Raw genomic sequence first — 25,244 nt, forward strand, 5'->3', positions numbered from 1 at the left:
TCTGCTTTCTGAGTGCTTCTTAAAAAGATTTATGTTCTAAAGTCCAGTGAGCATCTCTGAGAGTAACCCAGACCCCCATGGCAATGCAGCCCTGTAGGAGTGGTCCTGGCTTTGGCAATGTAATATCAAGCAAGTAGCATGTTTTGGGGTAACTTCATGCTCCATTTTATCTGTTGCCCTCTGTTTTATGTTTCTTTTTGTTGCCAACACTGGGGTAGCAGAACTCCAAAGAAAGAGGTAGCGGAACACGTTCAGTGGGTGGGGTGGCCCACCTATGCTGGTAGTCAAACCCTTTGCCAAGTCCCTAAGAAAAACTCGGAGCTGGTATCTAGATAAATCATGTCCACAGCCCATCCCATTCCAGGGCGAACGCCGAAAGTCTTCCTGCCGGACTGCTGCTTCCTCCCTGACTGGGGGAGTCCCAGCAGCTCGCTGGCTTGAAGGGTGCTGCTAACCTGTGCGCGTTTCTCTCATTTTCCTTTTCAGAAGAGATTGAAGTGGATGTTGAAAGCACAGAGTTCTCCCATGGAGAAGTGGACAATATCAGCACAACCAGCATCAGTGACATTGATGATCACAGCAGCTTGCAGAGTATTGGGAGTGACGAGGGTTACTCCAGCGCCAGTGTCAAGCTCTCGTTTGCTTCCTAGAACCAAGTGAGACAACAGTGCAGGGCGAACGATTTCGCTGGGGTGATCAGACTGGGTCCTAGATGCCAGTATCCTCTTTCAGAAATGACCTATTGACAGCTAGTCCTGGAGAGACTTGTATATAAAAGCTTTTGAGGTAAAGGAAGCCTCCACAGAAACCCACATGTGTTCCTTTGGTCATGTTACCAATCCCAATTCCTGCTGGCAAAAAGTTAGACCAAACACTAGTCCCTTTGAAGTCAGTGAAATCTGTTTGTTTCTGTGGGACCTGGATCTAGACCTTAGTGATGAAACACTTTGTTTTGAATTTATTTGTTTGAAAGAGGATACTAGAGATTCATCCCTCTCTTCTTGTCATGAGATCTGAGAAATGTCAGAATTTCTTATATTTCATTCAGGTTGAACAACCTAGTTTAGGCCCTTCTGAAGAGCTTTTGTGGTCCTAAAAGGACCGTGTCCTACAGTTTATCGCAATCCAGCACTGTCGTGATGTACTAGGAAATCTAAGAAGGCTTCCGTAGCCTAGGAAGAAAAATGATGATAATGATTAAGGTCTCATTCTGTGCCCAGAGAGAGAGGGGCAGCAAAGAGAGATGTTCAGGAGAGGACACCATTCAGCTCAGCTTTCTGTTGGACATCATTTAAAAAGCAAGTACCTCTGACGCGTGGCTAAAGCAAGAGGTACGCACCTGTAATCTACCAGCACGTCGTGGGCTGTGTCGTGCCTCGGGCTGTGACACCGACAGCAGATCTCCCGTAGGCGCGTGCTCACGCGCAGGCACACAACCAGCTGAGGACAGAAAGAAACCAGCACATACGAGAGGTGATATGCCAGAAAGTCATGCCCAGATACTGAGCCGCTACGACCTTTTTATTTGAAGAGATTTTTTGATAAACATTTGTAAATGTGTTGGGAGGGAAAACACCCCAAGTCTGATGCGTCTTTTTAGAGCTTGTCCATATGAAACCTTAGATGTCTTTTATATGAATTTATGCCATGAGAAGATCTCTGTTTTGATGAAGCACTTGACCCAATGAAATGTAAAGATGCTTTTTGCCATGCACACAGTGGATGAAGGCTGTGCTAACTGGAAGAGGCCAGGTTTAGTGGGGGTTTCTTCGGTTTTCTTTTTAGAATCATTCCCTTTGACTCTTGAAGTTCCAGTCCAGTAGTTAACCTAGTTAAGCTCAGCACGTCTCTCATGTTAATGTAACGTTTTGACTGCACGTCCTGCTCCCAAGGGCCTTGCCATCTTATCTGTGCAGGTGCTGTTAAGAGCTGTTGTAGCAAATGTTTTCTAATTTTCTCGGAGACGAGCATTCTAACCTGCACTTTGAGGGCTTTGCTTTTTTTATTTTTGTCTTTTTAATGGCCAGAATTATTTTGTTTTCCAAGTTTTAAAAACCTTAATAGAATCCTCACCTATGGCATTGTTTGAAACTTTGTATATTCTTAAGTAATTTAACTTCCCCTCATTACTAAGAAAAAAAAAAGAGGAAAAAATGCTTTATAAAATTCATAACTTATTGCTGATTTGAATGGGTTGTTAATTTCAGTCCTTTAGATTTTATTTTATTGTTTTAGGTAGGGTTGGGCAAAAAAGAGGTAAAATAAAAAAAATAAAGACAACCATATTTAGCAGTGCAGTGGAATTGTGTTTAAATGTTAGCATATGGTCCCCATTAAAGTAGCACTTTAACGCCATTAAACATTTCTGTATCTGAAATGAGTCGTGTTCTTCCATCTTGGTCATTCGTGTCGCTTCAGCTGACTCTGTTCTTCTTGTGCCCTTCGATCCTGCGACGAGAAGATCCTGAGCGAGTCTGCTGTAGACGTTTGCATTATGAGAAGTTGCCTGTGTTTAAATATTCTGATGTTTCCCCCACTCTGCTCCAAAATGTGTCACCCCCCATAAGAGGCACAGCACACGTGCTTGGGTAGAAAAATATTCTTGCCATGGCTGTAATGAACGATTTCTGTTTGGTTTGAGGTTTTTTCAGTTGATTTGCTTACGAAGTCTGGATCAGGTTGCTGTTACATCTGTTTTCACTTGTGTGTGTGTAATCCAGTGGCTCAGTCCATCTGTGCTGCGTCCTTCTGGGAGGTGAACTGGCAGGAGCAGGAGCCTGCCACAGGCTGAACTGAGCTCTAGGTTAACAAATGGGACCCCAGGGTTTTCAAAGAAGAAATGCTGCCTGGATTTATTTTTGGGGTCTGTATGATCTCTGGATGACACAAGGTTTGGGGCAGTCTTCTGAGTGGTGATAAGTGGGAAACTTTAGCTGTAGCAAGGCCTTATTTATTTATTCATTATTATTCTCCTTGAAAGTGGTGACCACTGGCAGCCCTGGTGCTGAGCAGCTGAATACCAGTGGGATTTGTTTACATATGACCCTTTTTCTGTAGCTGTCCCAGCACCTCCTCCTTCCTGTTACTCCTGTCTGCTTTAAATGACCACTTGGGAAAGAAATACCATAGCTGAGAGATACTGAAGTTTGAGAGGTGGGGAATGGCTTCACTCTCCTAGTTGGTATAAAACAGCGATGTGTCTATTGTTGGAATAAACATGTCTGAAATGTTTGCTTGTATGCTCCAGGGCCAGTCTGGTATCTCCTACCTTCTCTAGCACTGTGGACTCGAAGGGATCAAGTGCAAATACAATGGGGAAAATGTAGCAGAAGATGAGCTTCCATCACCAGCCACCTGCCTGACTGCTCAGCTAGCAGCAGTGGTCCAGCCAGGATGAGGACAAGGGATAAAACAAAATTAAGAGCCTTCGTAACAGCTGCTGAAGCCATGGGGTTTGTTGCTCTGATGCTGGAGGGTTCCTTGTGCAGGTCTCAACAGATTTCAGCTAGAGGTTGGAGACATTTCTTATGTGATGGAGACATTTCTCTGGCTTTTTGAGGTTGTCCTGCATCGTGGACCCTGGCCGCCTCTGTGTGCTTGCAGCTCTCACGGTCTGTCGCGCTCCTCACCTCTCCCTTCGCTGGTCTGCTCTGTTGCGTCGAAGTGTTCCAGACGACTGATTTGCTCAGAGAAGCTGCTTAAGTTACTGTTAGATGGTTGTACAGCCCACTGCATAATGCAGGACATCAGTTACATGATCGTAACGGTTCCTTCTGCGTAAAAATGCATGAATCTCCTGAATTGTCCCTGTTGCGGCAAGCCAGAGTAGTCCCACATGCCAGATCTGCTTTAAGGTCCTGTCACTTTTCAAAGTACCCTCAAAGCTCTTCAAGCCACGCTGAAATCTTGCAAAACAGAGTGAGTATCCAAAGGTGCAGATCCAAACTCTGGAGGGTCAAGTCTCGCTTGCCCTTTGGAAGCTGAGGTGGTCCCTCATTACAGAACTCTGAGGGCCAAAAGAGCAAGTCGAATTTCCTGGTTTTCCACAAAAAAGGTGCTCACAGAAGCTTACTGTCTGTTTCATCCAAACTCTATCCTTTAAGAGGAAAAAAAAAGTTATTTTAATTCACCCCAGAAGACTCTGGGTTCTCCACTCCAGTATTTCTTCGTGCACAACTGTGTGGGATTTGTGCTGCTGCTGAGGCCTCGTTTCACTCCTCTGCAAGGAGGGAGGAAAGTGGAATATCTCACTCCCAGTCTCCTCCTCGGTGCCCCCAGGTGTCTGCCCACCTCGGGAACTGTGGTGTCATCCAGACAGCACTTACTCTCACCACATGGTGATTCGGGCATGGAATCACATTTTCCTTTCACCTTTGCAGAGTCGTGTGAGGATTTTTTGTGGTTTGCTTTATGGGGGCTGTTGCTTTTCTGCTTTATTTTTGTGGTTGTAGAGTAACAGAAGTCCTAAATCTATTCTCTGCTTAATTTTACAAGAATACGGTGACTTTCCCTGTGAAGACAGAATCGGATGTGCTTTGCTGGGGCAGCTTGCCCGCAGAGCAGACACACACACACAGCTCCCTCGTGAGCACGTTCTGTCCGGTCCTCCCTCTGTAAATCAGAACCCTGGTGGGTCCTTTTGCCACGGCCAAAGCCATTAAAAAGACCATTCGGCCTGTTCCTTCCTTCGACACAAGCGTATTACAGCGTGTCATCTCGCCTCGGCAGCCAGGCTGGCGGTGGCTGTCGGGCTGCATTTGTCATGGCTGTCCTGCGGCGAGTTGTCACTCGAAGGTCACTTCAGTGTCTGTTCCGTTAGAGGCATGTCCGGGACGGAGGTGCTCTCAAATCCTTCCGTCTCGAGAAATCGGTCGGCCAACAGAAGTGGGGTTAATGGTGCAGAGTTGTCGTTTTCCAGGTTTTGTGGCTGTGTTCTCCTTTTTGTTGGTTTGCTGCCGTCCCTGTCGGGAGGGTGAGCGCCAGCCGCCTGCTTTCCCGCTCTTTGTTCTCTCCTGCTCGCTGCTCCCTGTGTTTCTGTGTTGCCCTGTTGAAATGGAGGAAGCAGTTGGCTTCAGTGGAAGTGGGATCCGGTGTATGCACTAAATGGAGACAGTCTTTTTTTTATTATTATTTTTCCCCCAAAAAATTGTAAGCTTTCGTTATTGCATATTTTCTGGCATCAGCCGTGCGTCATTGGAAAGAGAAACTGGGCTCACTTCCTGGAGGATAACAGTAAAAACCAGGACTTTGTTCTGAGATTAGGGAAGCAATAATATTAGTGATGAAAAAGAAGTCCATAAATAACAGAATGAAGTCCAATGTTTTTTCCCGAGGCTTCGTCCTGTGGACGGATTCTCTGGCGAGTGATAAATTCTGTGACCTGATAGCGCCTGAAGCTCCTCTGCACCCGCGAGACAGTCTCTGAATTGTCCTGTGGGACCCTCGGGGAAGAGGAGTGCATCCTTCTTCCTCTCTCTTCACCAGGCTGCACAAAATACCTGGAAAATACTGATGCGCTGTCAAATCTGCTTGAAAGCGGCCAGCAGATCTGAGTGAGGTTTGGGAGGACGAACACGGGAGAGGAGAGTGGTTGTCTGCATACGCAGTGTTTTCCTTTGGAGCGACCTGTTACAGAAAGGCAGGTTGTGTAACTGGGGATGCTACATCAGCACTGACCTCTGCTGCTCTGCTCATTTCTGCCTGAAAAGAGGAAGGACCCCTTTAATTATTAGGCAGAAGCAGAAAGGAGGAGTCTATGGGTATTGGTACTGTGGCCGTGGTGCCAAATACGTAGTATTTATAGTTTCTGTTTGGGATGCAGCTGTGTTTGACTAAAACTGAAGTGTGGTCTCATAAGGAGGGACGCTCGTGTTGAGGTCCCCTCAAAAATACAGAGATCAGAGGTGGCTGAGCAGCCCCTGGAAAGGGTGGATGAGCCCTGCGAGCTGTGTGCCCATGCAGGGCTGGTGATTGAGTCACCCTGTGCCACCGGCCTGACTGGTGACGGTCAAAGGGGTGAAATGCTGTTTTCTTTCAGAAGGATCTGCAGTGGTAACCATGCTGTAAGGGCTATGGGTAATATTTTAGTCTATTTTTACCACTAAAAAAATCAGCCCCGTAGTTTGTAGTACCCCGCTGAGGCCCAGAGCCAGCTGGTGGGGGTAGCTGGTTAGTCTGGCCTTTAACAACTCATTCAGCAGCTTGGCGTGCAGGCTGCTGCGCTCCAGGCACGTGCCCAAGCTGCGTTTACTGGGAGGAAACACGGCGCTGCAGAGGACTGCCGTTGGTCTTCAGCAGGTCGAGGGCAGGCGGCCAGCTTCCACGCGTGCCCGGGGCGCGCAGGGTGGCCCCGGCCGGCGGTTACAAGGCCATGAGGGGCTTTCACGCACTGGAAATGGGGCGTTTCAGAGAAAGCCGGCAGAGAGGAACAGTGAGTAAGTGGCTCTGAGCACCAGTAGTAACGCTGATCTCACCACAGGGGATGCTCCCTGGTCGGGATTGTCTGCAGATGTCCTCTGGGCTGTTTCATCATCCAGATCTGTCTGTAGCGTGCGTGGGGCAGAGGGACGCTGGCATTTCTTGTTGCCTTCCAGCAAGTAATAGCTGTCACGTGCCTCCCCCACAAGGTGACAGTTACAGGGGTGGTCTGCGAGAAGATGGCTTTAGGGTTCATCTGTTCTCCCCCCCCGCTGTGAGTCCCACTGAAAGAAACGCTAGCGAGGTAGAAAGCCACTCCAGGCACGTGCGGTCAGCTTTGGGCCAAATTCCTCCCTTCCTTAAGGTCTCACTGCAGTCATGAACGTTGCAGCAGGGCTGCGTTTCAGCAAGGATTAACTTTGATCTTGAGGAACATTGCAGCAAAGCATCATAAACCATCAAGGAATGTAAAGCATTTTTACGGTGGTTGTGACATTGTGGTTGCTAGTCAGAACACACACAGACCAAGTCCGTCACTCGGCTTGACTACCAGTGCTGGAGCTCGTGCTCAGTTTCGCTAAGGCTAGGAAATTCTTTCCCTTTGACCCCTTTCCAACTTCTCAAACCAATGAATTGTTTTGGATCTCTTTCTGGAAGGCTTGATGGGGAAATAAAATAGCTCTTTCCTCTCCTGGAGTGGTGGACAACTGTACAAAATAGCACTCAGCACCCCAGGGAGCACCAGATTCAGCAGGGCTGCTAAAAATGCAAGGCTTAAAACTGAGCATGACGCGTGTTCCTCACGGAGACCATCTCGCTGGGAAGTCACATCTCCTTTCAGTCCAGGTGAGAGCACACCGCTTTCTGTCAGCGTCCATCGTGGGAAACCTTTGCACTTCTGCACCAGCCGAGGCATCGCTGTGCGTTCCGTGTAGAAAGGCAGCTGCTTTAGCAAAGGAAATGCTGTCCGTGCTGCTGTGTAGCAGAGCCTTCAGCTCAAGGCCAGAGTATTGCCACGGCGGCAAAGTTGCTTGATGGCATCGTATGTTAACAGGTTGCTAGGGTGGGGGTGTGGCACAGGTGTTCACCGCAGTCCTCATGCAAATGTCCCTCCTTATTTTGCAATCTAAGTGAAGCTTTTTAGAGCACAAGGATTGGACAAACCGCAACGCAAAGAGCAGCACCAGCGAGCCCTCTCTTGTGCCTGGCCCAAGAACATTTTCCGTAAGCCCAGGCTTAGTGTAACCCTTGCAAGAGATGCAAGTGGCGGTTGTTCCACGAAGTACTGCCACTGCTGATCCAGGCGAGGGGAACAGCCATGGGAAACAGAGGTTTGTGATTGGTTTTGCCTTCTAAGCCTCTCCAGTGCTGAACTGCAGTCTTCTGAGCTTGTGTTTACAAACCTCTGAGACCAAGCATCTACAGAAGTGACACAGTGCTCTCTGGTGTAAGGGAAAACAAAATGCATTGCCATGACCATGGCAATTTAAAGTTGCTGCTCTTAAGAGTGTTCTAAATACTTCAACTGACCGGAGCAGTCCCAGACTTGTGACTCAAATTTGCATGGGTTTAATTTCCACAACAGATGACAATTTGTACAAGATTGAGGCTGTACTAGATGATAAACCTTCTCCTGTAGTAACTTGCTTTTAAGAGGAAATATGCCTCCCATACTGCTCATCGTGCATAGTAGCCTTACCTGAAAGGAACAGATCTGTGTTCTCCAGCAAATATCTTTTCCGTAACATCTCTAGCTTAGTTGTTTTGCACTTAACTAACTTTCCCTCTGTCCTTTCAGTATTTCTAAGTACTGTCTGCTTTATAGCACTGCAGTAGGTACTTACTCTGCTTGCTGAGAGGCACTGAAGTCAATGCAGAACATGAGTTCTGAAAAATCGGGTTTCTTACTGTAAAGCAGCTAATAAAAAATTGTATAAAATTATATTTAAAAAACAATCAACAAACCCAATCCCAAACCACTTTCAGCCCCACATTTCAAGTCACTTCAGCGTCTGCAGAATAAGGAACTTTTTTGTTTGTTTTGGCAACTACCAGCATTGCTTAACTTATGATTTATTTTTTTGATGCGAATTTCTCAGGACACTTTACTGAAGCAGTGTTCGAAAGCCAGACTACACAGGAATTGGCCCCATCCTGCAGATGAGAAAACAGCATCAGAAAAAAAAAATCAAGTGCCACAAGGAATGGCTGTGTGGCCAAGATGGCAGTTTGTTTGGTTGGGTTTTTTTATTTATACAGGTTGTCTTCAAAATGCTCTCTCTTCCCTAGGTCAGACCGCCCAGCCACAGTGGTATTACTGTGTCCCTATCTATTCCAGGTAAGGCATTGAAGGAAAAACGTGTATTAAAACTTTTTTCAGCCTTTCTTTGCAGTGTCCAACAGAAGAATTACAGGTAAGTTCATTAGGCAGCCCATACTGTAAGAGAGGTGACAGTAAGTGACTCAGAGGAAATGTACTAGTTTTGCTAAATTGTTTTTTTTAAAAGCTCAGCAAAAATTAAGTCCATGGGACCAATGCCTTCTACTATGGGCTGGACTGTCTGATAGCATAAAGGAAGCTCCCACACCCCTTGTGTTCCAACGTCCTGCTGTACCTCAGGTTCTCCTCAGGACTGGTGAACAAATAGCCCTGTGACAGACCCTGAATTGTATTTATTGCATCAAAAGAGGAGCACAGGTAGTGCATGTCAGGTACCAATTAAGTCTCTTTAGAGAGAGACTTTATTTTTTTTTAAAAAAAAAGAACAGGTAAACACAGGAAAAGGCTTCCTGAAAACTCCTGTTCTGCCTCCTTTAGTGTTTTTCAGTTCTGACTTCAGGAAGATGCTCCTCTCGGGCAGCAGGAGGGACACAGTATCTCTGTATCACAGCTCTCTGCCAAAGACAACAGGTGCCCTGCAACAGTTAGTTGTCACCAATTTAATGTCACTGCTGACACCGGTCTCCATCGGGTGAGGGCTGCAGTACAATTTCCCTTTCTAAAAAGTAGTGGAGTCAGATTATTCTACTTTTAAGAGCTGTGCTATGCAAAAGAAAATTTACACACCCCCCCCCCACTACCAGTGACGATGAGGAATCAGGCAACATCTACTTCATCATGTAGCAAGTGTGGAGGACTCTCCAGTCACTTTTCCCCATTACAGTCTGCCCAGCGGATTCCATACTTCCTACTCTCCTGACCATTCATTGCCACCCCAATGAATTCTTTCACTTTGCCAAATGTATCCAGCAGATTTTAAACACTTTATTTAATAAAAGTTAAACATACAAAACTGAAATTAACACACTTTGTATTCATAAAAATCACATTCTCCCATTATAGGGAGAGCCTTTTTCTATGCATGGATTCTAAACTACCAGTTGTAGAGTTTAGCTTGAGCTGTGACTCAGGTAACTGATGGACATTTCCACCAATCAGTGCATCAACAATTGCTGACGTGACCTGATCTAGTTAACAAATTACAAAATGAGCTACATTAACATAATATACAGGGAAATAATGGTCAGGGTCAATGGACAAGAAACACCCTCTAATTATTTAATGGGGGAAACAGCTGATGTACTCTTGTCCATTAACTCAGCCCTAGATTTTACAAAAATAATATCTACATTGTATACAGGGCTACCCATTAACTTCTTTGAAACACATTACGGGTTCAGAGATGGCACCACTACCGTAAGTGAGAGACAAGTAACAGAGGAAAGCAAATCACATAGAAAATACAAGAACACAAGAAGAGCTTTTACACGTGGTTTCCTGAACAAAAACTGAAGGGGCTCAGCAGCACTGTAATACAGCTGAAGGTACAATGAACACCAGGGCCATTCAGTTACTGAAAGACAAACTTCAGACTAACCTTTGCTAGCTCGGTGGTATCTAGGCACCCGTATCCGCTGTGCTCCAGCTGTACATGACAAGCTGTCACTTATATTCCAGGGCTGTGTCTGTACCCTCAAACCCACAAGATCCCCAAGAGGGAAGATGATGGCTGCTTCCCTAAGCACAACCACTTTGGTTCTCCAACTCTCTCATCCTTGGGGAGGGGCAGGTATTTTTAAGTACAGTTCTCTACTTTGAAACTGGAGTCTAAACATCTTGTCCTATGGTTTTCTGGTTACATTTCAACAACCTTTCAATAACCTATTAAAATTTGATGAGTATTTAAAAAAAAAAAATAATCTCCTCTGCTTAACTTCTAGCACAGGAAATTCAGACTAAAGTCAGATTTATTGTTTCTAGCACATGAATCATCATCAGTAATAAAGATCCTACCACCCCTGTTCTGCCCTCATTTACAGCTGTATGAATCGATCTTCTGTGGATTTCTAAGGGAGTAATTTAGAACTTCCTTCACAATTCCCTGTGACATGTAAGCTATGATGGAGTCCAGCTCTCTCCCAGAGCTGCAGCGGCTCTGTAATGCTGAGCTCGTCACTGAGACAGACAGCACGGGGAGTACAGAAACAAGGGAGGCTGTTAAGGTGCCATTTTTATACCATCACTTTTCTTAAGGAAGAAAAAAACAAAAAAACTTAACTCCTAGTATGAATGGAAGATTCCATAGATCAAAGCTGCAGATAGTTGCTGCTTTCAGAGTAACAGGTAACAGCAGTTCATGAAAGCATTTACCTGCAGAGTGTATTTTAATGCAACTACAAAAAGTTTAATAATTAGGGTGGGGTCAAATCAATAGCTGGAGACTTAAGGCTCATATCAGCTGAAGCCAAAGTGATGGTGACAAAATGGACTATTTGCTATGTGCCAACAAATAATTTACTTTTAGAAAAATATAATGATAAAAAGATAAGTGTAAAGCCCTGCAGAGATGAAGTTCCACCTTTTTCCGCTGTTACTGAGGCATCAAATGCCTGACATTGTATTTCGAGGTATCTTGATACTGTGTCATAGGTTTGTCTGCAATTCCACATGTTCCGACTCCAACCTTGCCAGTTACGCTCTCAGGGGAAGCAAAAATACTCCTCTTTACCTGCAAATGAAACAGAAAACACCATTTCTGAATAATTACTAACCTGCTCTTAAAAATAACAAGCAGTCATTACCATTTGGAGCGTTTCAATATCCTCAACTTCTTACTGTACAGACAGGCACATGTTCTAAAGGCCAGCTCAGCTGTAGCACACTATCAGCGAGTGAGGCAGCAGAGCTGGGAACTTCGGGCACCAAAGTACGGGACATGATCATGGTACTAGGCACCTTGGGTTGGGCCAGTAGTGACTCAAGTTCACCTCTCATAAGATGATCTCTAATAATTGTTCATAGGGAAGACTGAAGTTTTACCCCTATGTCTGGCAGCTCTTGGTCAAGCCATGATAACATGAAACAAGGCCATTGAAACAAGGCCATGAAACAAGGCTTTAAAATATCCCTGCTACCTGTTTTGTGCTATGCTTGCTATTCCAGGGCAATTACTCAGTGCTGTGCCTGCCACGTCATAAACACAGCAAGAAGTCAGGCCTGGAGGTTCAGACAGGCCTCAGGCTCTCAGCTCCAACAAACAGCACCTGGCAACTGACAGCACCTGGCAACTGACAGTGTGCCCTGCTCTCCAAGCTGAGCACAAGCGCAGCCTCTGAAGAGCACTCCTCCACAATCATCCAGTACAAACCCAGGCCTTGTAAGCATACAGAACACCAAACCGTGCACTTCAGAATCCCAAAGATGAACCCCCTTTCAATCCCTTTACGAACCACGTCCTCCTCTCTCCCAAGGTACCGCACAGAATTCTGTGCCCTGCTGTTACTCACATACTGACAAAACCAAACCAACCTGGCCTTTTTTGTTTTTAGAATAGGCTCTGTTGTTAAACTGTTGCCACTTGACTTTCTGGTCCTCTCGTTCCTGTTCAAGTTCTTTGATTCTCTGAGCTTTTTTCAAAGCTTTCTTCTTTTTATACTCTCGTTGCTGGGCTATCATCTCTTTTCTGGAGAGAAGGAAAAAAGACATTTTATGTTTGTGCCTTTTCCTGTAAGAAACTAAAACCCCTGTAAGAGACATGTACAATAGTTTTCTGTAAGTAAATGACAGAAAACAAAGCTTGTAAATATTCTCCACTTCTACAGAAAAAAACCCCAAACAAACAAGTCTTTCCATGCATAAGCATTATATTGCTTATTTATATATTTGGGTATAAGAACAACCACCACCACCACTTGATTAAGACCATGGCAAACTGAAACTGAGAATGTACCCATCGGCACTTCTACATTTGAGAAACATCTAGGATTTGGAAAAAATTAAGTAGCCCATTCAAGTGCAAAGCTCAAACTTTTCTGGAAGTCTGCAGGACTCTCATGCTACCACGTATTGGACAGGGATGGAAGGAAAAGAACAATGATAAGTTACTTCAGTAAAGGTAATGAAGTTCTAGGAGTCGACCTATGCCACAATCCAGTGCCTTCCAGAATGATCCCTCAGGGAAGGGATCGCTGCCTATAACAAACTCTGAAATTGTCCTTTTTTTTTTCCCTTCCCCCAAATGAAGTTTTCAGCCCTTAAAAATACTTTTCTGTTAGACACAGCAGGATATTAAGTAAAGCACATCTCCCCAGCAATGGGGTCAACACAGCTATCCTAAAGCAGGGATGGGGCAGAAGCAGAAGTCCTTCGTACTGGTAAGCACACTTGCTGTTAGCCAGCCCACAGCTCTGAACAGACTGCACCTGATCTGGGCTGAAACTTGTCGGTTCTTTGCTGCCAGTGAAAAAGCACTACCTTCTTTTTCATCTACCGCTTACATACTTAGTATCTTGAGACGGCATAATCTGAGTAAAAACAAAGTCTATCATGTTATCTTGCCAGGATACATAACACATGATACCAGCCACAACAATCTATTAAACATTATATGCTAGACTGATTTAAGATCTTTTTTCACGCAAACCTGTGAAGATATTAAAAGATACGTAAAATTTAAAAAGAGAGATACGTCATTTCATTAACCAATTTTTATAGCTGTGGGGGTATAAGAAAAAACCAAAACAAAGCAGCTTTCAGATTTACGCCTGTGTATTACTCACTTGGACATGGGTTTGTTGCCACTGTCCTCTTTTGCTTTTCTTCCCTCTTCCACAGGCTTGAGGTTGAACAGAGGTGTAACTTCAGCGTTGCCATATCCAGCAAAAGTGACCGCAGCTGTCCCATTCTCCTCATCTATTTCTTCAATCTCAGCTTCATAACACCTGTAAAGATATCATGGCTGTAAGCATGTGAGTAAAGCTTTAATATTCAGCCCTTCAACATCTACACTGTCAGCCAGCTAATGGCATTAAGTAAAAAAAATTGCAAATATTTGCCTTCATTTTCAGGAGCAATACACAAATCAAGAGATTATTTTCTTAAGGTCAAAGGGACACAAGTACAAAGACTGGAATCTGCTGCATTTGACCTTCAAATTTGAACATCAAGAAGCAATGGCCTCACAGTCATCAAAACTACTGATTAATGCTGGAGCCAATCTAATCAGATATCCTGATTTGGTTCTAGTTCTGGCAGGTTATGGGGTAGGAGGAAAACAAAAAAAAAGACCCAACAAATACAGCTTTGAGCACATCTTTCAGGGAATTCACTGAGGAGTTTTGGAAAATGTCAGCTCACAAGAGCAAAGCTTTGATTCAATTTTTTTCCATATGAAAAAGAATTAAGAAAAACTGAAGCTTTCAAAATATTCCCCCTTCAACACTTACAAAGTTAGAAGTTTTCTTATTGATTTCAAATACCAATTCTGAAATTATAGCAGAACTCAGTCTACTTCATGTTTATATGTATGAAATGTTTTGGTCAACCAAACTGACCTCATAATGGGAAAGAGGAAAAAAAGACAAGTGACATTTCAAAAAATATTTAAAGTAATTGAGTCTAAATTCAGAGCAAAAGGATAGATACATTTGAAGCAAACAGGAATAAAATGAGATGTTACACACACAATATTCCAATTAACATTTATTAAATTAATTTCTTGTGCAATTTTAGTGGGCTAACATCATATTGAATTGAGCTACATGAAAATACATGGAAACCCAAACTCCACGAGGTAAAAAATATTAATCTCTGGTTAGCTCTTCATGAAACACTGGTCACTTAAGAAATGTTGTAACAGAAGCAGGGATTAAAAAAAAAAGCAATTTAATTAAAGTCCAGTAAGATCCACTTCAGTGGACACTCTGGCACATTACTCCCCAAGCTCTGATCCGCTAGCCCAGTGATCAGAGCAAGAAGAATGACCCAGTGGTGACCTAAGACAGTCAGATTCAATTTTTAAGTTCTTACACAAATGCATTTCACTCAATAATCTGTGACAGAAGAACTATTCACTTTTAGGTTTGTTTTCTACCTAAGACACCTATAGCTATACCAGAATCTCTGTGTGGTTACTACATTGTTAACAGAACCACATTCAGTGAACAACAGAGCTTCTCTCTAAGTGGTAATGATTGGGATATTAGCCCTGCATAAATAGTAATTTTTAAAAAGCCGCAACAGTTACACATTTTTGCAGTATGGAAAGTAATTTTAGAATGTTTATTTCAGATATTATGAAGTCAGAAGGAACTGCTTTGGTTCCCAGAACTTCACAGGCTAATGTAATGGAGACTAAATCCAAAATGTTCATTAATTCTATATTTACATTACACAGCTAGTTATTTCATAGCCAAAAAACCAGCATTTCCAATTAAAAATTAATTTCCAATTATAGGCACAAACTGAGACACAGCAAGGATTTTTCTTGATAGCAATTACATATATACAAATGCAATGACAAATTACGAATTATACACCCCAAAACTTTTACTAAAGGCAGCTCTGACAGATCAATTAATGAAAAGTCTGCCATTTATTACATTAGCAAATGGTAATTTACCAAAGCAACCCTACTTTTATAAGGTTAGTGACAAACAGGGCATTTCTAGAAAATGACCCCACATCTCTTTGCTTTTTATCTAAAATACTGACCTTTAATAAAGATGGTACAATAGCAGCTAATATCATATTTCTTTCCTAATTTCTTTTTGCTTTTAGTCACCCTAGGGGCCGTTCAAACTGAAATAAAGTCTCTTACCATTGAACTATTTCATGTAACTGTTAGAGAAGTTTCTACACTTACTGTCCATCCTCACTCCATATCGCCATACACCTATCCCCAACCTTCCAGGAGTGACTGGGCAGAGCAGAAGCAGAACTGTCAGAACTTGCAAGAGTTTCTGAAGGTTGTGTTGAAAGGAGATCTTTGGTTAATTCTATGACTTCCTATAAAAGACAAAGAACCCACAAAAAGTAATTTTTCAAACTCTGTTACCATGCGTATTTTTACCCCAAGCTTACTGGTTTGGTTTTTTTGACGTTATTGCATTAAATTCACAGCTGATGTAAAGCGGACCAAGTTTGCTTTGGTTTTTTAATCATTTAACTAAACTCACTCATTACCAACGTCGATAAAAAGATGTATAGTCCTCACTCTATTGCAGCAAACTTGCCCATGCACTCCCCAAAATTTCAAGTAGCCCATTATATTCAGCAGTATTTATTTCTAGATGAATTGCTTATCCATAGGCACAATAACATAGCTAGACAGTCAAGAAAAAAAAATCACAGGTGTGACTGCACACATGGCTGCATGTGATCTTGGTTATTGACCAAAAATCACACAACATGTGGCAGAGCAAGTATTCAGCAGGACAGCGCTCTGAACACAAGATGTGAAAGGACACAATGCTTCTATGCTCTCTCTAGCTGACAGTTTCTACCATCTCTTCCCATTTGGGACTGGCTGGCTATATTATATATCGTAATCTCTAAAACACACAACTGGAAGTATAATTGCAGCATTTAAGTGATGACACATTTTTAGGTTTCCTCAAAAATATGTGGATTTGGCTGAACTGAAGGACCCAGAGCCAGGGTGGAAGAATGCCTTCCAAGACTGCCAGTCTATAAAGCCCTCTCATTTACAGAGAGCATTCAGGTGCATAATAAAGAAATTTATTTCCTCAAGTCCTTATGATGTAAGTGTTCCTTCTCCTCTAAACTCCCTGACCTTAAGATTTCAGGTCAGGCCTTCCCTTGCTAATCCAACATAACAAATAACAAAGTAACACATTTTTCCAGTGCCTTTAAATATCATTCATTCCCAGACAGGAGCATGCACAAGCCCCTCTCCAACTTCCTTTCAATGTTACAATTCTTACTCTGCACAATCAAAACCACCGGTTTTCACTAGCGTTAGAAAGTCAAACAAGCCAGCACCTAGAAGGCCATTTAAACTTTCTGTACAAGGCAAAGCAACTCTGCAGTCCTTACAGAAAGAAAATTCTTTAGTTCTTTGAGTATCTCAGCATGAACCATTGTCACTCTCCCAACTAACAGTAAATATTTAAATTAGGGGATGGTTACAGATAAACAATGTTCAACCCAGGCTCACTGGAGCCTGAACTTTCCTCCCAGTTTCACATACAAGTTCAGCTATATGCATACAAAGACTAGCTCAGGAAAAAGCGGTAAAGAAGCTGTTTTCATTCCTCAAGAACCTAGAGGATCATAAGCAGTGCCCACAGAAGAAGTTAATAAAGCATAAACTGAGATGCATTTTTATCTGATAAACTCTACAACTGACATGAATGGCCTAACAGTTTGTTCCTGTTGCAGCTGTTAACATCTGAATTTCCAACACCTTTCTAACAAGAGTTCTACTCTTCATTTTAGAGGAGTTGCTAGTTAATAAGTGCAACAGTAAGCACAACCAGTAGCAACCATAAGCACAGAAACATGCTTACAATTACTTCTTCTACTTTGGTCTCCATTTTCTGTAATATTACAGCTGAACCAGAACAGATTTTGATTATCAGGTTACCTAATTTAAGAGCACTCTGCAGAACATACAGCAGCAGCCTAATTCTCCCTCCCAGATGCAAAATCCCAAACTATTCCTCAACATCTAGACAGATGTATTCTGCAAATCCAAGAGGCATCATGGTTTGAAGTAGGTATCTTATTTCAGCAGGCACAAGCTACCTGAAAGTGAGCGTTTCAGCTACAAAGACTACCAGTAATATGAAACTGCTGACTTATTCCTGCCACGCTCATGGATGGCTTACTGCAGAACTCAAATGTGACTAGTTCCAGACAAGTCTACAAAGGATTCTTCGAATTTGATAAAGTCACTTAAACACTGGGCTACAAATAGCAAACTTTTGGTAAAAATCTTCATCTGATATCCACATATCATAGTGCTAAGCACACAAGATAGAAACATTGATTTTACTGCAACCCCTGAGATAGTTCTGAAGAAGCCTTTAATGGAAGAGCTCACTCACAGAGGACTGCTGAGCACAAGTTAGACTACCACAGCAGCTCAGCACAGCCAAATGGGTTGAACAATATGGCTTGCTGCCACGTCCCCGTGACATGAAGGTGTGACCCACAGAGAACACTAGTTAGTTTGCCAAGATTTTTCCTGACCAACTGGTCTTTACAAAGCCAGAGAGAGCTACACTGCAGAACACAACACCCACATATATCATCTCCAATTACAGAAGACGACAGCTGCCATCAGTTCTACTTGATACAAAAGGTAAGTTTGGTCCTTGGCTGCACGGACACTGTCCTAGAAGTGCTTCAGTGAAACAAAAGGTGAAAAGCAAAGTATTTACAAAAAATTCTTCTAATATTTATTTTAATCTTGTTACTCAGGAATAAGCCGAGTATACGAAATGCAGCAGTGCATCACTATTTTGATAGAAAAAAATGTTTCAATTACATCGTAACAGTCTTTTTGAACTACTTTGAAAGCTATTTCCTTGGGATACTGAAGCATCAAACCCGTTTTTACAATTGTTAGTCTGGCATATATTAAGTCTGCAAAACATTACGTCATATTCAAGGTGGAACAGAGGGATAGCAAACCTTTTGGGGACGAAAGTGTAAAGATCTTCCCCATTCTGTGCAGAAAGCTTTTATTAAAAAGTTTGCAAGTTGTCCTTTCACATCAATGATCTCTGCATATCAAAGCCGAGGTCGTGTTGGTATCGGAAATATCATCCCATATGGGTTTTGCTGTGCATTTTAAAAATATAAAAATATACACATGCTTTTAACAGTGTACAACGAAGGACATTAAGATGATCTATAAAGTGCCCTGTGGGGACAAAGCCTTTGTAATTTAAAAGGAACTCTAAAGATCACCGATTCGAGGCACTACTCGTATTTTGGTTGAGGTATCATTTTTACTGCTGTTATTTCCATAGAGAATAGTGGTTACCGAATCTCCTACTGGTAGGTGATATATTTTTAGATCTAATGGCTAAAGCAATCCACCACAGAAATGAAGCAGCATCTTGCACTCTCATGACAAATTTTAACAGTAGTGTTGGGTTTTTTTTTTTATATGCCAATGTGTCTTTATACACACAAGAATCTCAAAGACCTCTTACCAACTTAAAATTAGGCTGGTGGTCCTCCTGTCATCAAACAATGCCCTAAGGGTCAGAAATGTTTTCTAACTCTTAAGAATGTGGCATGCTCTCAAATGTTTAAAAAACTGCAGGTGACAAATAAAGAACACAGCTCTCTTCCTTTCTTATATAAAAACCTTAACACAATCAAGGCTTAGATGTACAAGGAATACTGAACTATACTCTAAAGCTTTTATGACTGCAAATGCATGTAATGAATAAACAGATTCTGGATGAAATTATTTGACAACTCAAAAAAAAAAAATCAAAAAGGCGTAACGTTAAACCGAACCATCAGGCTTCGGCACAGTAAAAGCAACAGAGAAAAATGACTTTGAGAAATATTTTTTAAAAAAGTAAAGAAAGAGAAATAGTAAAGACAGCACTGGCACATCTTTCATCACACTGGCTAAAGTTTTTAGCAGAAGTGTTTGCTATTTAAATTAGTACATCTTTTTTACTAATATACAAGACAAGTGTAAGAACAGTCCCACTGGGTTTTTTCAAGCCATCCCTACCATAACTGTAGCAAGTTACCTGAAGAGAAAGTAATAAACCCACCAAGCATATTTTTCTTGTAATGCAAACATTTAGCAAAGATGAAACGCCTGCTAGAGACCCTAAAGTTTCAGCTACTCATACCCTCAAGTTCTCACCTGTAAGTCTTTCTTCAGTTTTAGCAGATCTTCATTTTCTGCGTTCCCAGATAAGGCAGCCTCAACTTGCTGCAGCTGAGCTTTGTAGCTCGCTAACTGCTTAGCAAGGTCTTCCGACATCTGCAAGAAACACACACACAACCCCCCACATCAAAACACCAGGCTTGCTGCTTTTTAATCACGTCTTGTGCCACAAATGAAGTGAAATTGATAAATAACACGAAAAGCTATTGCCAGAATATTAAACACACAACTCACTAAGCTTCAGTAACGCACAATTTGACTACCGATAGCCGCTCACCTTAACTGTCGTCCCGTTCAACTACGCCCAAGAAATCTCTTAAAAAGCAGAGGTTAGACACGTGTTCGTGCGCAGGGAACCGGCGTGGCTCACAGCGGGCAGCCCGCGGGGTCCCCGGGCAGCCTAGAAACCACAGCGCTACCGCCCTTCCCGCCGGCTGCCGCCCGCCGCAGCCCGCGCGGTTACAGCGGCGAAACCCTCCGCGGCAGCCCGGAACCGGCCCCTCCCGGGAGCCAACCCCCCGACCCCGGGCCGCCCGCTCCTTGTCCGACCGAGCCGGGCGGCGCGGCGGAACGGCGAGGAAGGAGGCCGGGCCCGTGAGGAAGGGCCCGCGCCGGCGGACAGGCCCAGGCTCCGGCCTAAGCCGCGGCCTAGGCCCCGGCTCCCTCCGAGCGGGCGGGACGAGGCCGCCGGGCGGCGGTGGGGGAGGCGCGGGGGCGGCGAGCAGCCGCCGGTGCTCACCTCGGCGGCCGTGCGGGGCCCGGGCCGGGCCGGGGGAGCGGGGAGCCGCCGCTCTGGGTCCCGTCGCGCCGCCGCCTCCGTCCGCTTCGCCGCAGGCCGAGGGGACGGGCGGGGCACAGCCCCTGTGCGCGCCGGCGCTCGCGAGAGCGCCTCCGCCGCCTCACGTGGCCGGGTCACGTGAGGGCGAGGGGGTGCTGGGCGGTGCGCTTCCCGCCTCGCCGCGCGGGAGCTGCTCCGGGGAGGGGCCTGTGGCGCGCGCCTGAGGGGGCGCGTGGGGCCGGGACTTGCGCTGAGGGGCCGGGACTTGCGCTGAGGGGCCGGGGCCGGGGCCGGGCGTCGTGCGGCCCGCACCGCTCCCAGCACCGCTCCCAGCACCGCTCCCAGCACCGCTCCCGGCGGCGGCCGCCGCGTCTCGGGCCTCACGGTCCCCTCGTCCCCTGGGGAGTCCTCGGGGCGGGGAGGGAGCTCTGGGCCCGGCGCGGTTCTGCCTTGGCGGAGGAGCGGGGCCGGGTTTCCTGAGCGCCGGCTGCGGTGGGGACCCGCGGGGTACCTGCGGCTGCAGGCGCCTGCTGGATGCCCACGCTCGCATCTTCCTGCATGACAGTATCGGACACAACACTCCGACTGCCTCGGTGGTAATTAGAACCACACAAAACTTGCTGCCAAACAGTGTAGAAGAGAGTAGGTTTCGATGTTTGGTGCTACAACAGGAGAGGAAGGGAGGAGGAGAAGCTCGGTGTCTCCTTCGAGCCTGCCACAGAAATAACAAAATATTGCCTGGTGGAAATCCAGAAATTAATTTGGCCTTGAGCCTGTGAGCCAGACAAATGAAGCAGGCGCCCAAGAAGTTTCCTAGTATTACCGGGAGGATCGGTGTCTCCTGCAAGCATCCTGTCCCCCTGGTCGTCAGCACACAGAGGGCTTTGCAGGGAGGTGACTTCACTTGGGCTCTTTGGGTTTGTTTATATACTGAGGGGGAAATAACATCTACCGTGTTCTGCAAGACTTGGTTTTTGCCCTCAGAGGATGTCCTGACAGAGGATAAAACAGATTTCTGTATCGTCTGATAATTAAAATACAGAAATTATTGGACACTGTTCACAGATGGGTCGATGAGACCAAGTGTCACAGTGAAGATAACAACAGTAGCATCTTTTCAGTATTTTTATTAACAATCTAGAAATAGTGAGTGTTGAAAAGACATACAAATTTGTTGTTACAGAGCAACTCTAACAACTTTGTGAGTGTACCTATGAGTTAAAATGCACATTGGTACAATTAATTTCAACTTCACATCTCGGAACAAGAAATCTTGGCCATGTCTGCAGGAATGAAGTGACAGAGGGACTGAGGAGGCAGCAACGGCGAAAAGGAGAACATTGTGGTTACATCAGCAGGAGCAAGCGTAAGGAGATATTTTACGAACATAAATGTTTTGGTGAAAGTTAATATCGAAATAGTACATGTGGTTCTAGAGTCTGGAGTTTTGTGGGGCCTGCAGACTTCTAAAAAAAGCCACTGATTTTATTCGATGGTTGGAGAAAACACCCTTCTATCAGTGAGAGGCTGAAATGCCCGGTCTGTTTAGCTCATAAAGGAAGACTGGGAGGTGACTTAATTTCAACATGTAACTAATTTGAATGGAAAATAGTATGAAGTACTCAAAACATAAAAACCTTGCAAAACCCAGCTGACAAAAAGCTGAAGGTACAATTACCTTTAAGAGATGGGGTTTTTACTCTTGGTTTCTTCAGCTCAGGATAGTGCCTTTTCACAAGCTATTTCAACACATGCTGCTGTGTAAAGGAAGACAAGCCAGATCTTGCAACCATTGATCTTTAACTCTTATAAATTGGAAATTCTTGTTAATTACATCCTTAAAACTGGATTTGTCTTCACCCACAAATATAGATTTTTTTTGTAGGTTTGACTAAAGAAGCTCATTTATATTATATGGAGGAAAAACATGGTATAAGCAGGACTTCTTCCTGACATCTTACAGATTACAATTTTTAAACAATATGTTTTACAGTTCATGAAATGGTCAGTGCTTCGAGGGATATCTGCATAGTAGCACATTGACACTATTTAAAACATTATATATCCAGTTATTGTCAAGATTTTGTTTGTCCGGTATTTCTTAGGAGAACAAAGCAAGTTCAGCTACTTTTGCGCCATATCTGAATGTTTCTAACTGCATCCAGTACTTTCACCTTAACCATGGGCAGCAGAGTAGCTACCAGAACTGTATGTCTTCATAAATCCTTGCCTTTTACAAGATTTTTATACATTGTAGTGCGGTGCTACAGTGTGTTTATAGACTTGACCTGTATTATTTACAGGCTACAAAGTTATACGGCAGTAATATCATTATTGCAAAGTAATTGATACATGTTAGTGGAGTTTAGATATCACATTTTCTCATTCATGTGGCCAAAGGAAGGCATGTAAATTTAAGACAATACCTTATCATAAATGCCATAGAATTTGTTTCCCTAACGTAGTAACAGAAAGAAAAGGCAACTCCATCACCTTTTATCAAAGACAAACTCGGTTGCCTTTAGCATTGAGGCTTTCAGCTGTGATTCGTAGCGGGAAACTGATGGACAGACTGTACTTGGGGAGTAACTGGGGAAAACTGGTGTAACTGGACAGTTTCTCGCCATGTGGTCACTGCGGGCAGCGGTTAGTGCAGCGGTGGCGGCGATACTTGGTAGTGAACGGCAGAACTTGTCGGGAAGGTGAGGCTTCTGGTAACCAGTATAGCTGGGTGTGCCTCGGGGCTCATGAAGGGGCTGCCTGTCTTTAGGGCAAACTAATTCAGGGTTGGAAGAGACACTGGCGGGTCCTGCAGCCGTGCTTGGTTTGTCCAGGAGGTGGTAGTGGTGCTGCACAACGCGTTCTGTATCACCAGCCGTGTTTAGCTAGCAACAGCAGGAAACCTAACTCTCTTGTAGCCCCACAATTATGTCTCGTTTTTATGGTCTGCTGCGTTATTTTTATAGTTAGAGCTAATGGGAACATGTATCTGAAGTTATTTTTGAAGATAGCTGGGACTATCCAGTCTTTTGAAATGCATACGAGTTAAATAGGTACTCTTAATTTTGCAATATTCTGCACTCTTTAATGTTAAATCCTGAAGCAGCTAAGGGCCAGGGATCAGAGTGCTCAGCAGCAACTAATGCCAGAAGGACAATTCTATCCAAATGGTTTAACGTCCCCGGTTTTCAGCTTTGTTCAGATAGATTGTTGTGTGCAGCACAGGGACCTAGTCACTAGCAATAAATTGGCTTCTGACAACAAAACAGTCTGTCCTCATGGCAGAAATTACAATCCAAGTCTAGGCCAAAATGGAGACACGGGATTTTTTTAGTCTTTTCTGGAAGGCTGCCTGCCTGCCTGGGCATTGCCCTGTTAGTAAGGCAGTATGTGAGTCTTGAAAGTCATTGGTATATTACTCTGGATCAAATAATGAAGAAACTATTAGTATTAATACTTCAATTTCCAGGGTTGTTTTGCTGAAGATGTGGGGTTCTTTTTTTCTTTCAGAAGACCTGTGCCTCTAAGGAAAATTGGCTTTTTTTTTTTCCTAGCCATTTGTCATCATGGGCAGAGCTGTCAACTTTGTCCATAGATGCAATTAGGCGATATTTCCCATTATAAGGAATTTTTTTGTTGTTGTTGCAAAATTTGCTTTTGTTTTTTGGCTGATTTTTTTTTTTTTCCTGCACTGACTGTTTGGCTCTGGCTGAAATTTGGAAATTTCTCAGCAGTTTGACACTTAATAACATCAACTTATAGAAAGAAATGCTGATTGGCCAGGCACGTCATTAAAATACATAGTTATTCTGTTGAGAGGTTCAAGTGCCTCTTCATTTTAAAGCACAGGCTTGAAACTTCTTAGGGAAGTTCTGCTTATTTTAAGGCTCTACTTTTTGCCTTTCTACTCTCCTGAAACTTGGCCTAATTGTAAGATTTTGAAATACTTGTTTACATAGAAGTTTGTGTGGAAGTGAAGTCAGTTAGGTAAGCATGTGCACGTTTCTGAGCGTAATTTAACTCTTTACAGCCCTGGTAGTCAACAGAGAATGTGGCGCTAAGCAAAGAAACTGAGAGCTCAAACATGTTCTGTGCTCTGAATGCTTGCAGTAATTATGCCCCATCAGTGAAAAAGGCATGGTGACTAAAGCTGAGGAGGAAGAGTGAATCAGAACTGGATGAGGAGTAAGAGCCAGGGTGAGGAAGCATGGAGATAAGGAGAAAATGTCAGAATTAGGAAGAATGGACTGAAAGCTTGCGTCCATTAGGACGTCATCTGCTTCAGAAGGGTCTGAGGCTCTTGGATTTCCACGCCCCTACAACTGATGACTTGTGAGAGCTGACAAAATGCCGGCTTACGTGGGAAATGACAGCCTGCCAGTGTGGTCATTTACTTCACTGGTACAAGCAGCAGGTCCATTCGATGGGTCTTAATCAGCCCTAGACAACATACAGTTTGTCAGATGGTATTTTCAGCTTAACGTGAGTCTTCGGTTAGGAGCAATACGCCAAGTCAAGGTGTGACTTCTTTCTCTGAGGCATTCTGCCATGTGTGTCAGGGAGTATGGCAGTGCTGAAGGCCTGTGGACTTCAGAGAAGGCAGCTGGAAACACTGGTTCATCTGCTCGGGGTGCCAGGAAGTCTGTTGCTGAGAGTCCTTATGTCCAGAAGGGATTGGAATGGCAAGGAAGTTGAGAACATGAGGGGACTTTGGAAAATAGGGACCAAGGGCCGTTGCAGTGGGCAGAGGAGCCTGGGAGTGTTAGGAGAGGAGCTTGAAGCAGCAAGCCAGCAGTGTGTGAGGTTTGGGAAGCAGGAACTGGAGGTTAATATGGGAACAGCGTGGGTGTATTCTGTGTTTGTGTGGAGGGACCTGGGAAGTA

At 44.0% G+C, this 25,244-nt stretch overlaps 2 protein-coding genes across 3 annotated transcripts in view; one reads left to right on the forward strand and one right to left on the reverse strand.

Annotated features, from left to right (window-relative positions):
- Window positions 1–2,375, forward strand: part of MXI1 (MAX interactor 1, dimerization protein) — a 56,962-nt gene extending 54,587 nt beyond the window's left edge. The window contains exon 6 of one of the 2 annotated variants that reach the window (XM_075423717.1): window positions 487–2,375. In XM_075423717.1, the coding sequence (XP_075279832.1) occupies window positions 487–650 (164 nt within the window). In that variant the 3' untranslated portion in view covers window positions 651–2,375. The remainder of the gene's footprint in view (window positions 1–486) is intronic. The other variant, XM_075423718.1, reaches the window with a different exon arrangement.
- Window positions 2,376–10,599: 8,224 nt separating this feature from the next.
- Window positions 10,600–20,446, reverse strand: SMNDC1 (survival motor neuron domain containing 1). Its single transcript, XM_075423720.1, has 6 exons — window positions 20,323–20,446; window positions 19,560–19,679; window positions 15,561–15,703; window positions 13,477–13,638; window positions 12,227–12,380; window positions 10,600–11,426 (listed from the first exon to the last, which is right to left on the reverse strand). Exons 2-6 carry the CDS (start codon window positions 19,677–19,679, stop codon window positions 11,289–11,291), a joined length of 717 nt encoding a protein of 238 aa, XP_075279835.1. The 5' UTR covers window positions 20,323–20,446; the 3' UTR covers window positions 10,600–11,288.
- Between the last annotated feature and the right edge of the window lie 4,798 nt (window positions 20,447–25,244).

The sequence above is a fragment of the Opisthocomus hoazin genome, chromosome 6 (genome assembly GCF_030867145.1).
Source record: "Opisthocomus hoazin isolate bOpiHoa1 chromosome 6, bOpiHoa1.hap1, whole genome shotgun sequence".
NCBI classification, from domain to species: domain Eukaryota; kingdom Metazoa; phylum Chordata; class Aves; order Opisthocomiformes; family Opisthocomidae; genus Opisthocomus; species Opisthocomus hoazin.

Excerpts from the sequence above, each read along its gene's own strand:
- SMNDC1 (XM_075423720.1), bottom strand. The coding sequence starts at position 19,679 with ATGTCGGAAGACCTTGCTAAGCAGTTAGCGAGCTACAAAGCTCAGCTG. Across the intron at positions 15,704-19,559 it reads AACTGAAGAAAGACTTACAG|GAAGTCATAGAATTAACCAA; the intron begins GTGAGAACTTGA and ends TGTCTTTTATAG. Across the intron at positions 11,427-12,226 it reads CTAAAAACAAAAAAGGCCAG|GTAAAGAGGAGTATTTTTGC; the intron begins GTTGGTTTGGTT and ends TTTCATTTGCAG.